Source organism: Denticeps clupeoides, chromosome 17, assembly GCF_900700375.1.
Source record: "Denticeps clupeoides chromosome 17, fDenClu1.1, whole genome shotgun sequence".
Classification (NCBI taxonomy): Eukaryota; Metazoa; Chordata; class Actinopteri; order Clupeiformes; family Denticipitidae; genus Denticeps; species Denticeps clupeoides.
The window spans coordinates 11,225,650-11,237,712 of NC_041723.1; the positions used below are offsets into that span (position 1 = coordinate 11,225,650).

Here is a 12,063-nt window from a genome sequence, read left to right on the forward strand (position 1 = left end):
TACAATTAGGTGTAGGATATGAATGTCATAATTTCTAACATATCAACTGGTCTGTCGATATTTTGTAAGGATGCACCACTAGATGGTGCTAGATCTGGTTAACTATAGTTTAATAAGATTAATTTTATACCCCCATTATTATTCCAGACTAAACAGAAGGCCAACTGAATGAATGGCACACATCAAATGTCCAGCAATTACACATTATAATACCCACATATCTTTGCCGTGGTTAATAAATTCAAACTAATTAAGCAAGACCCATTCAGTCCTGGTCTTTCTTTGCCCTTATAACAACCGTGTACCTGGATCACATTTATTTTCCAATCTCCTCACAAAAATGTGGGCGTATCAGCTCTATTGCATGTGTGTGAGAAAATGAGTGTGAGAGTGAGACATTTGGTGTATGTGTGTGAGATGGTAATGTGGATTATTGAAAGACTACTGTGTGTGGGTGTGTGTGTGTGTGTGTATGAGAGAGAGAGAGGGGGAGAGAAATAGAGACACAAGGCAAAGGAATGCATGGGTGTAAGAGAGACAGATTTATGTTGTGTGTGCGTGTGTGTGTGTGTGTGTGTACTGGGCTTCCTCTCAGCTCATTAGCTCAAGCAGTACGATGTGTGGACATCGTGTTTAGCAGGTTATTATTAGCTCCCTCTGCATGTACCACCTCCTCCTCTGGCAAGTTTGTTCAGCATCTCTCCACCCAGATGCCCGACTCTCAAGAGACCAGCTGGACTGAGAGCACAGCTGTGAAGCTCTTATCACAGCCTAAGAACTAAAGCCAGGCCTTTCACAGGGTGACACTCATGAAAGGGGGATGTATCCACTACCCCTCCTTTCTTCCAGAACACTCTGGCCTTTTCAGCAACTGATCAAAAGGGAACATAACAGAGACTCCACCCAACATTTGGAGTGTTTTCTTTATTTTCATGACCATTTACATTCTCACTGAAGGCATCAAAACTATGAATGAACACATGTGGAGTTATGCACTTAACAAAAAGTGGAGATTTGGCCTCCACAGTCACCGGACCTGAACAAAATCCAGATGGTTCGGGAGGAGCTGGACCGCAGAGTGAAGGCAAAGGGGCCAACAAGTACTAAACACCTCTGGGAACTCCTTCAAAACCATTTCAGGTGACGACCTCTTGAAGCTCATCGAGAGAATGCCAAGAGTGTGCAAAGCAGTAATCAGAGCAAAGGGCGGCTATTTTGAAGAAACTTATTTCACCTTTTTTGTTAAGTACATAACTCCACATGTGTTCATTAATAGTTTTGATGCCTTCAGTGAGAATCTACTAATATAAATGGTCATGAAAATAAAGAAAACACATTGAATGAGAAGTCCAAACTTTTGGCCTGTACTGTATGTCAGAAGAGTGTCATGTATCCTTAAGAGGAGGAATTTACCATTTACATTTACATCATTTACCAGACGCCCTTATCCAGATTGACTTACAATCAGTAGTTACAGGGACAGTCCCCCCTGGAGACATTCAGGGTTAAGTGTCTTGCTCAGGGACACAAAGGTAGTAAGTGGGATTTGAACCAACACCCCAGTCTTTTTTGTTAGTGCATAATTATTTTAGGTGACCATGGGTCAGTTTCCTGTTCATGGATTAAGCCTAGCCCTTTCAGTGAAAGTGATTGTTCCAACACAGCACACAATTAAATGTGTCCTCTGCATTGAACCAATCACCTTGTGGGCAGCTATGCGCAGCCATGAAATGTGCCAGGGAATCAGTACCTTGCTTAAGGGGACCTCAGTGGCATCTTGGTGGTGTGAACCCGCAACTTTTCCGTTGCAAGTCCATTTCCTTACCCACTAGGCCACCACTGTCCCATAAAAGCCTTTTTGAACAGATAACTTAATTGAAGTTATCTTTTAGGAACTAGGCTTAATCATGAGGGCTTTCAGACCCCACAATTTCTATTTCATTCTGCGTGCAAGGTCCACTCTTTATTTTTATTGTAACCATAAGTCGACTTCATAAACATACAGACAGATAAAAAGGAGATTTTCTCTTACTCTGATACCCATTTCCACGTTCTCTCCTCCATAGACCTCCATCCCTTCATCCAGCAGTCCAATCTCTTCAAAGTATTCTCTGTCCACCACAAAACAGCCAATCAGACCGGGACTCCTGAGAAGAATTCAATTAGAAAAAGAATAATTAATTCTTGCTTAAAGATCTGTGAGAGGTCTGTTTTATACAAGAGCAAAACATTAGAGTGTGCGTGGGCACATAACGCATTCATAAATTATGTACCAATCTGTACATGCAGCTTCTGAAAAGTCTGAATACAATTTAGTATGAAAATGAGAACACCCTCTGCTTCACATTCACCCGCTGAATTATTTGGCAATTTTCTAATGAGTGCCGCATTGAAAAGGGCACCTCCGCACACACACTTCACACATGCTGATTTTCAAGTCATTACTGCAAAAAAAATTTTTTTGCAAAATAAACCAATAAGCTCTATTTTGCTGAAGTGATTTAATCAGGGTAAACATCAGCAGTGATAAAAATGTATATTTCTTATACACTTCATATCTGATAATTCAGACCATTGGCAGTCAGTCAGTTATTGTCTAGTAACAAAAATAAATTTCTTGGTCTTTAATTAAGTTTAGTTGCTCTGCCAATCAGATTTCAACACCGGAAATTATTAGAAGACAGATATTTTACTGTATTTTAAATGTATAATATTTGTAAGTGGTGGTCGGATTGCCTCACCTGATCGGCGCGGTGTGGTTCTTCTGCATCCACCATGACTTGGGGGGGTTCAGGTAGCGACACCACAGCTCCCAGTCAAAACCTTGAGCTGACAGCGGATACTCCTCAATCTCAAAAGTGTCGTACTTGATGTTGTCAAAAGATGGGGAGACTATGCGCGTCCTGTCCTCCTTGATTCTGTACAGAATGGGTTCGGCCCTAAAAAGATATTGTTATTGCTAAAGAGATATTGTTTCAGATTTTTTAATGATACATACTAAACATAAAATCGAAACATTTTGAACTGGCCCTACATGCAGCACTGTATGTGGGGCTTAAAGAAAAGAAGCAAATTATTTAACCAAGAACATGATCTTTAATTATTAAAAATGGGAGGAGCTTGATGATTTGCAGCTCTCACACTACTTCCTCATCCTGGATCATATAAACCTGAGCGAATGCTGTTACAGATTTTTTTTTCTTGATTGATCCATTTATTTATCTAAATCCCAAGGACACCTTTGCCCTTCTGCTTGTTAACTAGCCCCACACATAGAATGTAGTTCAGTGCTTAGTGCCAGTACAAAAATAGTGTGCTAAGTTTGTGAAAAGCCTCTTTACATAGAGGTTTCAGGGGGCCTGATGCGCCAGATTGCTAACCCTGATGGACCCCCCCCTGGCAATCAAGAACCAGCTCTTACGCACCCAGGCCCCAAGTCAGTCCCCACCATGCTGGCGGTGGGCCACAGGGAGGAGGGGTGTAAAAAGGGTTCTCTCCGCCCCCACTCGTCTATGATTGATGGTATGTTGGGTGCGTGTTTTAGTATGCATGAGTGTATGTGGTGTATCGAGTGAGGATGATTGTGGAAACTGTAGTGCTTTTAAAATTAGGAGGAGAGTGAGGGAGGAGAGCTGTTCCACTATTCAGTTAAAATCATCCATTTGTGTTTGTGTGAAGGCCGACAATATTTGTAGATTAAGGTGATCTATAAGTACATTTCTATACTGTTTGATGCATAAGATGTTTGAAGACCTTCCAATTCATGAAAATAGTTTTCTTTTCAATGCATAAGGCAGTCAGAATATTATATGATGAGTTTACAACAAATATTTCATTCATGTCAACTAAAATGCATAGGGTGAAAGTAAACCATATTGAGAGGTCATCACATATATTCTGCCAAAACTTTGCATATAGCTTCATGTAAGGAAGCGGCCCGTAATCAGAAGGTGAATCCTGATTCGCTAAGGTGCCACTGAGCAAAGTACCGTCCCCCCACATTGCTCCCCAGGTGCCTTTCATGGCTGGCCACTGCTCACCAAGGATAATTTTGTTGTGTACAGTGTGTGCTGTGCAGCAGTTTATCACAATAACTTTCCTTTCATTTCAACAGAGCTACCTGTGCAGTGTGTAAATGTACAAGGCCCATTTAAAACATTGTTTGTCCTGTGTAATGAGTTCTGTGGCGAGTATTGTATTATATAAATTGTAAGTTGGGGCTTTTTGTCATTTTAACAGTGTTTAAATAAATGTGTGTCCAGAAATTTGGATCAGGGGTAATAGGTACGTCTCACTCCCATTTGGAAGTTTATCAATAATTTATACATTTTAGATAGTAATTTTATGGTGGAGAGCTTTAGAAATTATGACACCCATGTAGGAATTTCTAGTTTTATCTGTCTGGGATTAAATCAAGCATATACAATAGGCCTTAATTGCTGATATTTGAGAAATTTAGTTGGGCGGATTCCATATTTTGAAGCAGATTTCCATCTTCTAGTGAAAGTGAAGTGATTGTCAATGTGAAACAAGGCACATGGTTCACAATGAAATGTGTCCTCTACTTTTAACCCATCACCCTTTATCATGCCATACTGGAAAGTTCAGCATTATCTTTCTTTGACAGAAATCCTAACAGGCTGACATATAGGTGTTTATGATGAGGCCTTAAAGCAGTTGTGGCGTTTAATGCTAGTGCTAATTAAAGGTAAGTCAGATATTTATATTTGTCCACAAATTGATTGTTCTAAATCCAGCGATAGAGCTTGGTCTACAGAGCTTGGTTTGATCCACTTTAAAACATAAAACAAAAAGCAGTCATAAAAATGAGGTAATTTTAGACCTCCATTAATTTTTAGCCTTTTAAATATTTTTTTTATTTATGCGCGATGGTTTATTATTCCATAAAGTTTATATGTTTGAATGTTATGAATTAAACCAGGCACCGGTGGGTTTATTGGGGATTAATGTGAATAGGTAGTTGATTTTAGGCAGAACCATCATTATAATTGTAGCAACTCTCCCAATGAGTGACAGGGGTTGCGTTCTCCATCTCATGGGATCACCTTCCACCCTTTTTTAACAGAGGGATACGATTGAGTTTCTAAATTTTTTCGGATTGCTGCTGCTTATGGTCCGATAAAAAGAATGAAAAGTGAGGGGGAAAGCTTTATTATAATTCCCAATCAGAAGCACTTTCAGACTAAATGTTAAATACAGGTGGGTGATGAACAGGGAAGTGAGTCACTCACTCGCACCTAATAATGGTAATCTTTACATCAATCACTGCGCTGGCAGACAGAAAGGTGCACTTTGCAAACACAAGATGACATGGTAACAAAGCTAATATTAGACAAGAACTGATGTAGAAGCTGCTAACCAGAGATTCCGTAATTTTTGCACCAGGAATATGGGAAGCAAATTACGGCTGTATTGTGGAAGATAGTTCCCAGGCAGAATTGCAGAATTATTTGGAGGTTCAAACAGCTCTCTGCACGAATTATGAAGAGAACAATGTTTGTGTGAAAGCTACACATGTGATGCCAAGAGGATCTGACAGCGATCAAACAAAAAGCTGGAAGGAACCTTCCTCTGGAGCACAGCAGCCCCTGCAGCCCCCAGCTCCCATTCATACAGCTTCCCCTCTCAATTAACATGGAGGCGCAATGGTACGCTCTGGTGCAGCAAATGCAGTAACATCATTCGTTCCCCGGGCACTGTGTGTAAGACCCAGCGAACAGCGCCGAGGCGCCGCAGACTGGCTGCTCTGGTTTCATTGACTGGCGGGGATGCGGCGTCTCACCATCCAACGTTAAACTCCACGTGGGCGTCAAACAGGGCCACCACCGGGGCAGTTGCGGCCCTCCAGCCGCTCACTCGCGAACGAATCAGGCCTTCCTGCTTCGTGTGGCGGACCACTTTGATGAAGTTGGGATGCTTGGAGTTGGTTTCCTCCACAAACCTCTGCAGGTTCTCCGTCAGTTCAGCTATGCATTGGGAAAGAGTATCTATTTATTTTTGCAAATAAATGACATGATTGATTACAAATAGAAGCATATCTACAGTGTCCAGAATGTGAATAGTTTTATTTATTTGTCCCTTGACTGATTACCTTAACCTAATCTTGTCCTCACTGACTACCCTCATTGTGTTTACTTGTGTGTATGCAGATAATCCTGCCTCGTGTGTCTGGTCTTTGCTCTGTCCCTGTTTGCACAAATTTATATTTGTAAGGAGGAATTAAAATAACTTCCTGTGATTTCTGTGTTTGCTCAGTTCTGTCACAATGATTAATGCTACTCCTAGGCACAGTGCATGCAGCTCCTTGACATTCCAGTTCTTGAAGCAGAATGAACACCCCTTCCTCCTGATCACTGTCTAATGATGCGTCTGCCCCCTCATTAGCTCGCGCTGTAGGTACAGTAAGTGGCTCTTTCTCCTCAAGCCCCATCTGCAGCCTTTTAGTTTTCATTAGGGAGGCCATCAACATCCTGCCTCGCCATGGCAACCAGATGGTGAACGGCAGATAAAATCGGACATGGCGGTGCATTAGCTCCAGAGCGTGGCAGGGGATTTAAACAATCACACACCATGCCACAGCCGAGTGCTGGCCACCCATGAGCTCCTACCACAAGGGGTGACCACCGGGGGAGGAAGAGACTCCCAGGAAATGAGTTAATTAGCACAAATCAATTACAGCCATTAACCCCTATAACTTTAAATGTACCAAAATTTGATCTGACTACATGTTGATTTTTTTTTTTTCATACAAATTTCTTCAAGCACATACATGACAGTATACATAGTAAACAATACTTATATTTCATGCATACTTATATTTCAACACATGGATGATGAAAATATTTAAAAAATAGTAGGAACCATGCACATTTGGTTTTCACTCTCCCCACACTTCTCTCCGGGCGCCTGTCATGGCTGCCCACTGCTCACCAAGGGTGATGGATAAAAGCAGAGGACACATTTAGTTGTGTCACCATGTGCTGTGCTGCAGTTTTTCACAATGATAATTACTTCATTTTCACTTTCATAAGCTGTTCAGTCAGGTTGTTTTTCTATTAGAACATGGTGAAATATAACCATAAGACACCATGAACCTTTCAAGCCAGGAGTGCACGGCGCCTGTTAAAAATGTTGTATGATGATTAAATATTTAAACAGGAGTGAATGGATTGTCAATAAGAGGCTGTGTTTACAGGAGGGGAGCACACGGGCGCGGGCGGCACCTGAGCTGACTGATGAATCCCAGGGCAGCAGCTGACATTACAGACCACTGGGGGCAGATCTGGCCACTAAAACAGATTCGTCAAGTCCGCCATGCTAAATTATTCTGAAGATTAACATTTTTTTATTATGGGAAATGACCCACGTTCATATATTTCTTAAAAAGAATCAACATTTATATTGTTATATTATACATATTATATAAACGTTATTGATAGTTTTATATTTTATAGCTATATTTACTCTTTATATGAATTTATTTATTTTTGTTTCATGCACAGCCTGTAAAAACCTGTTTAAACCTGTTTTTATAACTTGTATAACTACTGTATAACTACTGTGGTGACAAAAGATCTTGAATTCTATCCAAATGCTGTCTGTGCAGCAGGAATATACTGGGATCTGTAGCGCAAACAGCAGGGACGTGAATTCCGCCCCATGAAAGTCTCACCATTGTTGCTGTTGTCATCGACCAGGACGATCTCTTTGAGGAGGTGGGCGGGGGTCCTGCGGATGACTGAGTGGATGGAGCGCAGGATGACCGACAGCGCCTCGTTCATGAAAATAAAGATGATGCTGACTTGAGGCAGGCTGGAGGGATATGAAATGTTTCGGCACCTGGGGAGCGAGGAAAAACAAATAAAGCCAAATCAAGGGCGCGCTGCCGCTTCCCATGGAGACCGCCTCCTCACTCAGAGCTATTCTGACAAACCGTCCCATTTTGAAGAGACGTAATGTACTGAAACACTCCAGAGGCATGCCAATCAAAGGCATTTTAAAACATGGCTTCGGCTCAGCATTCAGCTTGGCTTCCGAGACGGTGGAGAGGAAGAGGAGGAGGTTAATTAAGGAGACAGGATAAGAGGCTGTTTTCGCCGTGGGTGAAAGTAAGGCAAGGAGAACGAAAGAGAAGGAACCGCGCTCACCCATCGGGTCGGAGGTCAGGGATGGCTCTGTCCAGGGAGAGGCGGTCGCTGAGGTAGCCGTTGTAGCCGAAGTACTGAAACTTCTTCAGGGCGGCTCTCCGGCTCTCGGGTCCGAGGTCGTGACCCCAGCGCGCGAACAGCGAGGAGTCAGAGAAGGACTCGCCGGCCGTGTACTCGCTCCCCTTGGCGGGAACCTCTGCCGGGTGAGACGGGGAGAGAGGCAGTCGTTCATTTTTAATCATTCGCATTCAGACGCAGCCGTGAAACTGAATCAAATCCAAAAAAAAGCCTCGTTCCCTCTCAGCACCGCAGATTTTCCGACGCCATTCCAGGACGCGACCACATCCATTTATTTAAAAGCGACAGGCGTTACACAGAGGGTTCTGAAAGCATTACAAAGAGAGATGCCCTCGCTCAACACGCTGAACGATGAAAGGCTCACACAAGTAATTATGGGATGCTAATTAACGGCCGGGGTTATTAAATTACGGGCGCGGCGGCGCATTCGCCCGGCAAAGGACAATTCATCTACGCCAGTGCTGTGACGGAGCGTCTGCATCAAACTCTCCGGGCACCGCGGAACCCGCCGCGCTGGCCACACCGACCACAAAGGCGCTCGGCAAGGTGTGACATTACCCAGGGCTGGCACAAGACTCCGCTAATTAGCACTTATTCATTACAGCAACGTCTCAGTAAAGTTAAACACCGGCTTGTCCCTTTTAATGAGATTTTGGTCACACAAAGCGCTTTAATTTATTGGAAAGAAGGTTCGCTTCCACACAGACGTGGCAACAGTGGTTTTAATGACGCTCACGCCAGAGCAAATAGGATTACAGCGCTAGTTCCTCAAACTGGTAGTAGCCCAGTGGCTAACACACTTGCCTATGAACCAGAAGACCCAGGTTCAAACCCCGCTTACTACCATTGTGTCCCTGAGCAAGACACTTAACCGTGGTGGCCTAGCGGTTAAGGAAGCGGCTCCGTAATCAGAAGGTTGCCGGTTCGAATCCCGATCCGCCAAGGTGCCACTGAGGTGCCACTGAGCAAAGCACCGTCCCCACACACTGCTCCCCCGGCACCTGTCATGGCTGCCCACTGCTCACTCAGGGTGATGGGTTAAATGCAGAGGACAAATTTCACTGTGTGCACCGTGTGCTGTGCTGTTGTGTATCACATGTGACAATCACTTCACTTTAACTTTAACCCTGAGTGTCTCAGGGTGGGGACTGTCCCTGTAACTACTGATTGTAAAACTGCTGTAGCTATCTTTCTGCCAAGCTGTCAATCCATCCCATCTCAACGTGACAATCCCCCAAATTCTCATGTTCATTAAAACATTCACTATCGATGTGTCCTTTTGTTGACTCCTCCTCCTTCCCCTGGCTGCTCCTGTTAGGGGTCTCCACCACGAGATCAGCCGCTCTCCCCATTTACCCCAGCTTGGGAAATGCCTTTGGGTTTTTTTTTTTTTTTTTTTTTATTTTGTTCACAGATTCAGTCGAACTCACTGATGAACTAATGAAAGTCACAGGTCAATTTCACTCACCTTGTTTACAGTATGTATAGGAGGGAACAGGAAAATGTACTAATTTGCCCAGATAACCAGTATACGGGCCAGTGGTGGCCTAGCGGTTAAGGAAGTGACCAGAAGGTTGCCGGTTCGAATCCTGATCCGCCAAGGTGCCACTGAGCAAAGCACCGTCCCCACACACTGCTCCCCGGGCACCTGTAATGGCTGCCCACTGCTCACTCAGGGTGAATGGGTTAAATGCAGAGGACAAATTTCACTGTGTGCACCGTGTGCTGTGCTGCTGTGTATCACAAGTGACAATCACTTCACTTCATATTCTACAGAGGACGTACCTGATCTGACATTAGCAGATATTACCAGATATTACCAATATATCTTAGCGCAATTAAATACGGCCCATAATGCCACTGAGAATAGTCTTAAAGTGCTTTTAAGCAGAAAAGAACAGCATGTCCTGAGGGCGCATGAAGGCTGCCTCGTGCCGCAGCCAAGTGTACAGGAGTACATGGAGGTCTCCAGATTTACTGCTCATGACACGGGGAGGGGTCAATATGCGGCCCATCACATCAGCAAGCCGCGGCTTGCAATTTATGTAGTTATCCTCGACTGAGACCAGTCCTCTGTGTCGGGCAGGAATATTTTTCTGCTCGCGGTGAGGCCCACCAGGCTCACTCTCAGGATAATGCCTATTGATTTGCTGGATTACCTCAACAGGAGAATCAATGGCATCTTGTTATACACAGATAAGACCAAAGAGATTAGAGAAATCATCAGGCGGCACCCAAGAGGAGATAAACTCAACATTGGTTATAATTAACTGCGGCCGACGAGTTGGAATTTGCAATCCGGAGTGCTGCCCCGTCATCAATGTATGCATACGCCGTCGGAGAAACATGCGTTGGCGATTAGCTCCATATCCATTTTATTTCGGTTAATCCAGAGTAATCATATTAGCATCCTCCATACGCTATTCACGACCCCTCATGTCTTACAAAATGAATGACAGTACGACATATTTCCCAAAATTCACAGCATGTCTCATGCAAGAAAGGGTTCTTTAAATATGCCATACAGCTGAATTCGGCCTGAAAATTTTGGGATGAGCATCGGATTTTCTTTCATTTTTTACGGACCCCACAGCTGCTGCCAGGCAGTGATGGGATGTGCATGTGATGAGATTCCTGGAGAAAAATAGATGTTTCTCATGATTTCAATGCAAATAAGACGGAGCCACCTATAAAGCATATAAATAAACAACCGTGGTCACTGTGAAATGGCTCTACAAAAGCAGCAATCACCATTGTTATGACTACAAAGAACAGATCCGCCGCGCCTCCCGCTCTTGAACAGCTTTGTTGCGAGCTACCGAGCCCGCTCTCCAGCCGAGAGGCAAAAATTGCAAGTTCTGTTCTGCACGGCGCCGATTAAGGATGATACAGTGAGACGGGCCGGCGGCGAGGAGGCATTATCACACCTGAGGGAAGGTGACACTGATAATCAATGTTAACAGGAACACACTTCTGCATAACTGCTGCTATGTGACCACAGCCATAGGCCAGACAAATCCTACAGAAACTGAAATAGACCCCCAAGAATGTTAAATTCAGCCTATATAAAATTATACACAGTCTATAAATGTCTATAGTTATGCAATGTGGTGGAATGAGCAGCTGCTCTATTTATAGTACTTTATATTTTCACTTCTGTCAAATATGACAAACGTAACAACACTTTGTTATACCCAGTTATATGTTATCAGTATTGCTATAAGTGATGGAATACGGCTTTGGCAATTGTGCCAATTGGAGGCACTTGCAGAGCTGCAGTCAGCGATATTTTAGTGGCACAAGGTAGACCATCACGATATTTAGGAGTGTTGTTATAATGTTGTGGATGATGGTTGTTGCCACATGGGAGTTTTAATTGCATTTTTAATGAGATGCAGAAAGTTTACACTATTCTGTAAGCACATCCCACAGACAGCATGGACAGTTCTTGGTAATTGTTTCCTTTTTTCCAGTCAGGCACTGATGCACAAACAACAAGTGCCCCATGGGTAATTACATTTTTCATGTACATACTCATTTCCATCATGGAAATGCAACACTTAAGTGCCCTTCTCCCTGTGTCCTAGTGTACACCCTACCATTTGAATGTTATTTTAGAAATGTGAAAGTGTCTTTGTCCTTAAAAATAAAGTAATAATTTGAATAAAAAATGCTACATACATTGTTGAAAAGGACCCTGGGAGCTGGAAATCTCTGTTAATGGCACAAAATCTGCATATATGCAGAGGCAACAACTGTTTTGAGCTCCAATGGAATTCTGTTTACATTAATGTCTGTCTTTCACTTTTCTATTCAC

The 12,063-nt window shown here is 43.3% G+C and overlaps 1 protein-coding gene across 1 annotated transcript in view; it reads right to left on the reverse strand.

The window, feature by feature from the left end:
- galnt18a (UDP-N-acetyl-alpha-D-galactosamine:polypeptide N-acetylgalactosaminyltransferase 18a) overlaps nt 1-12,063 on the reverse strand; it is a 48,297-nt gene that overhangs the window by 18,490 nt on the left and 17,744 nt on the right. The window contains exons 2-6 of the mRNA XM_028957945.1: nt 8,169-8,364; nt 7,694-7,860; nt 5,804-5,987; nt 2,742-2,939; nt 2,033-2,147 (exon numbers count right to left, since the gene is read on the reverse strand). Coding sequence (XP_028813778.1) covers nt 2,033-2,147; nt 2,742-2,939; nt 5,804-5,987; nt 7,694-7,860; nt 8,169-8,364 — 860 coding nt within the window. The remainder of the gene's footprint in view (nt 1-2,032; nt 2,148-2,741; nt 2,940-5,803; nt 5,988-7,693; nt 7,861-8,168; nt 8,365-12,063) is intronic.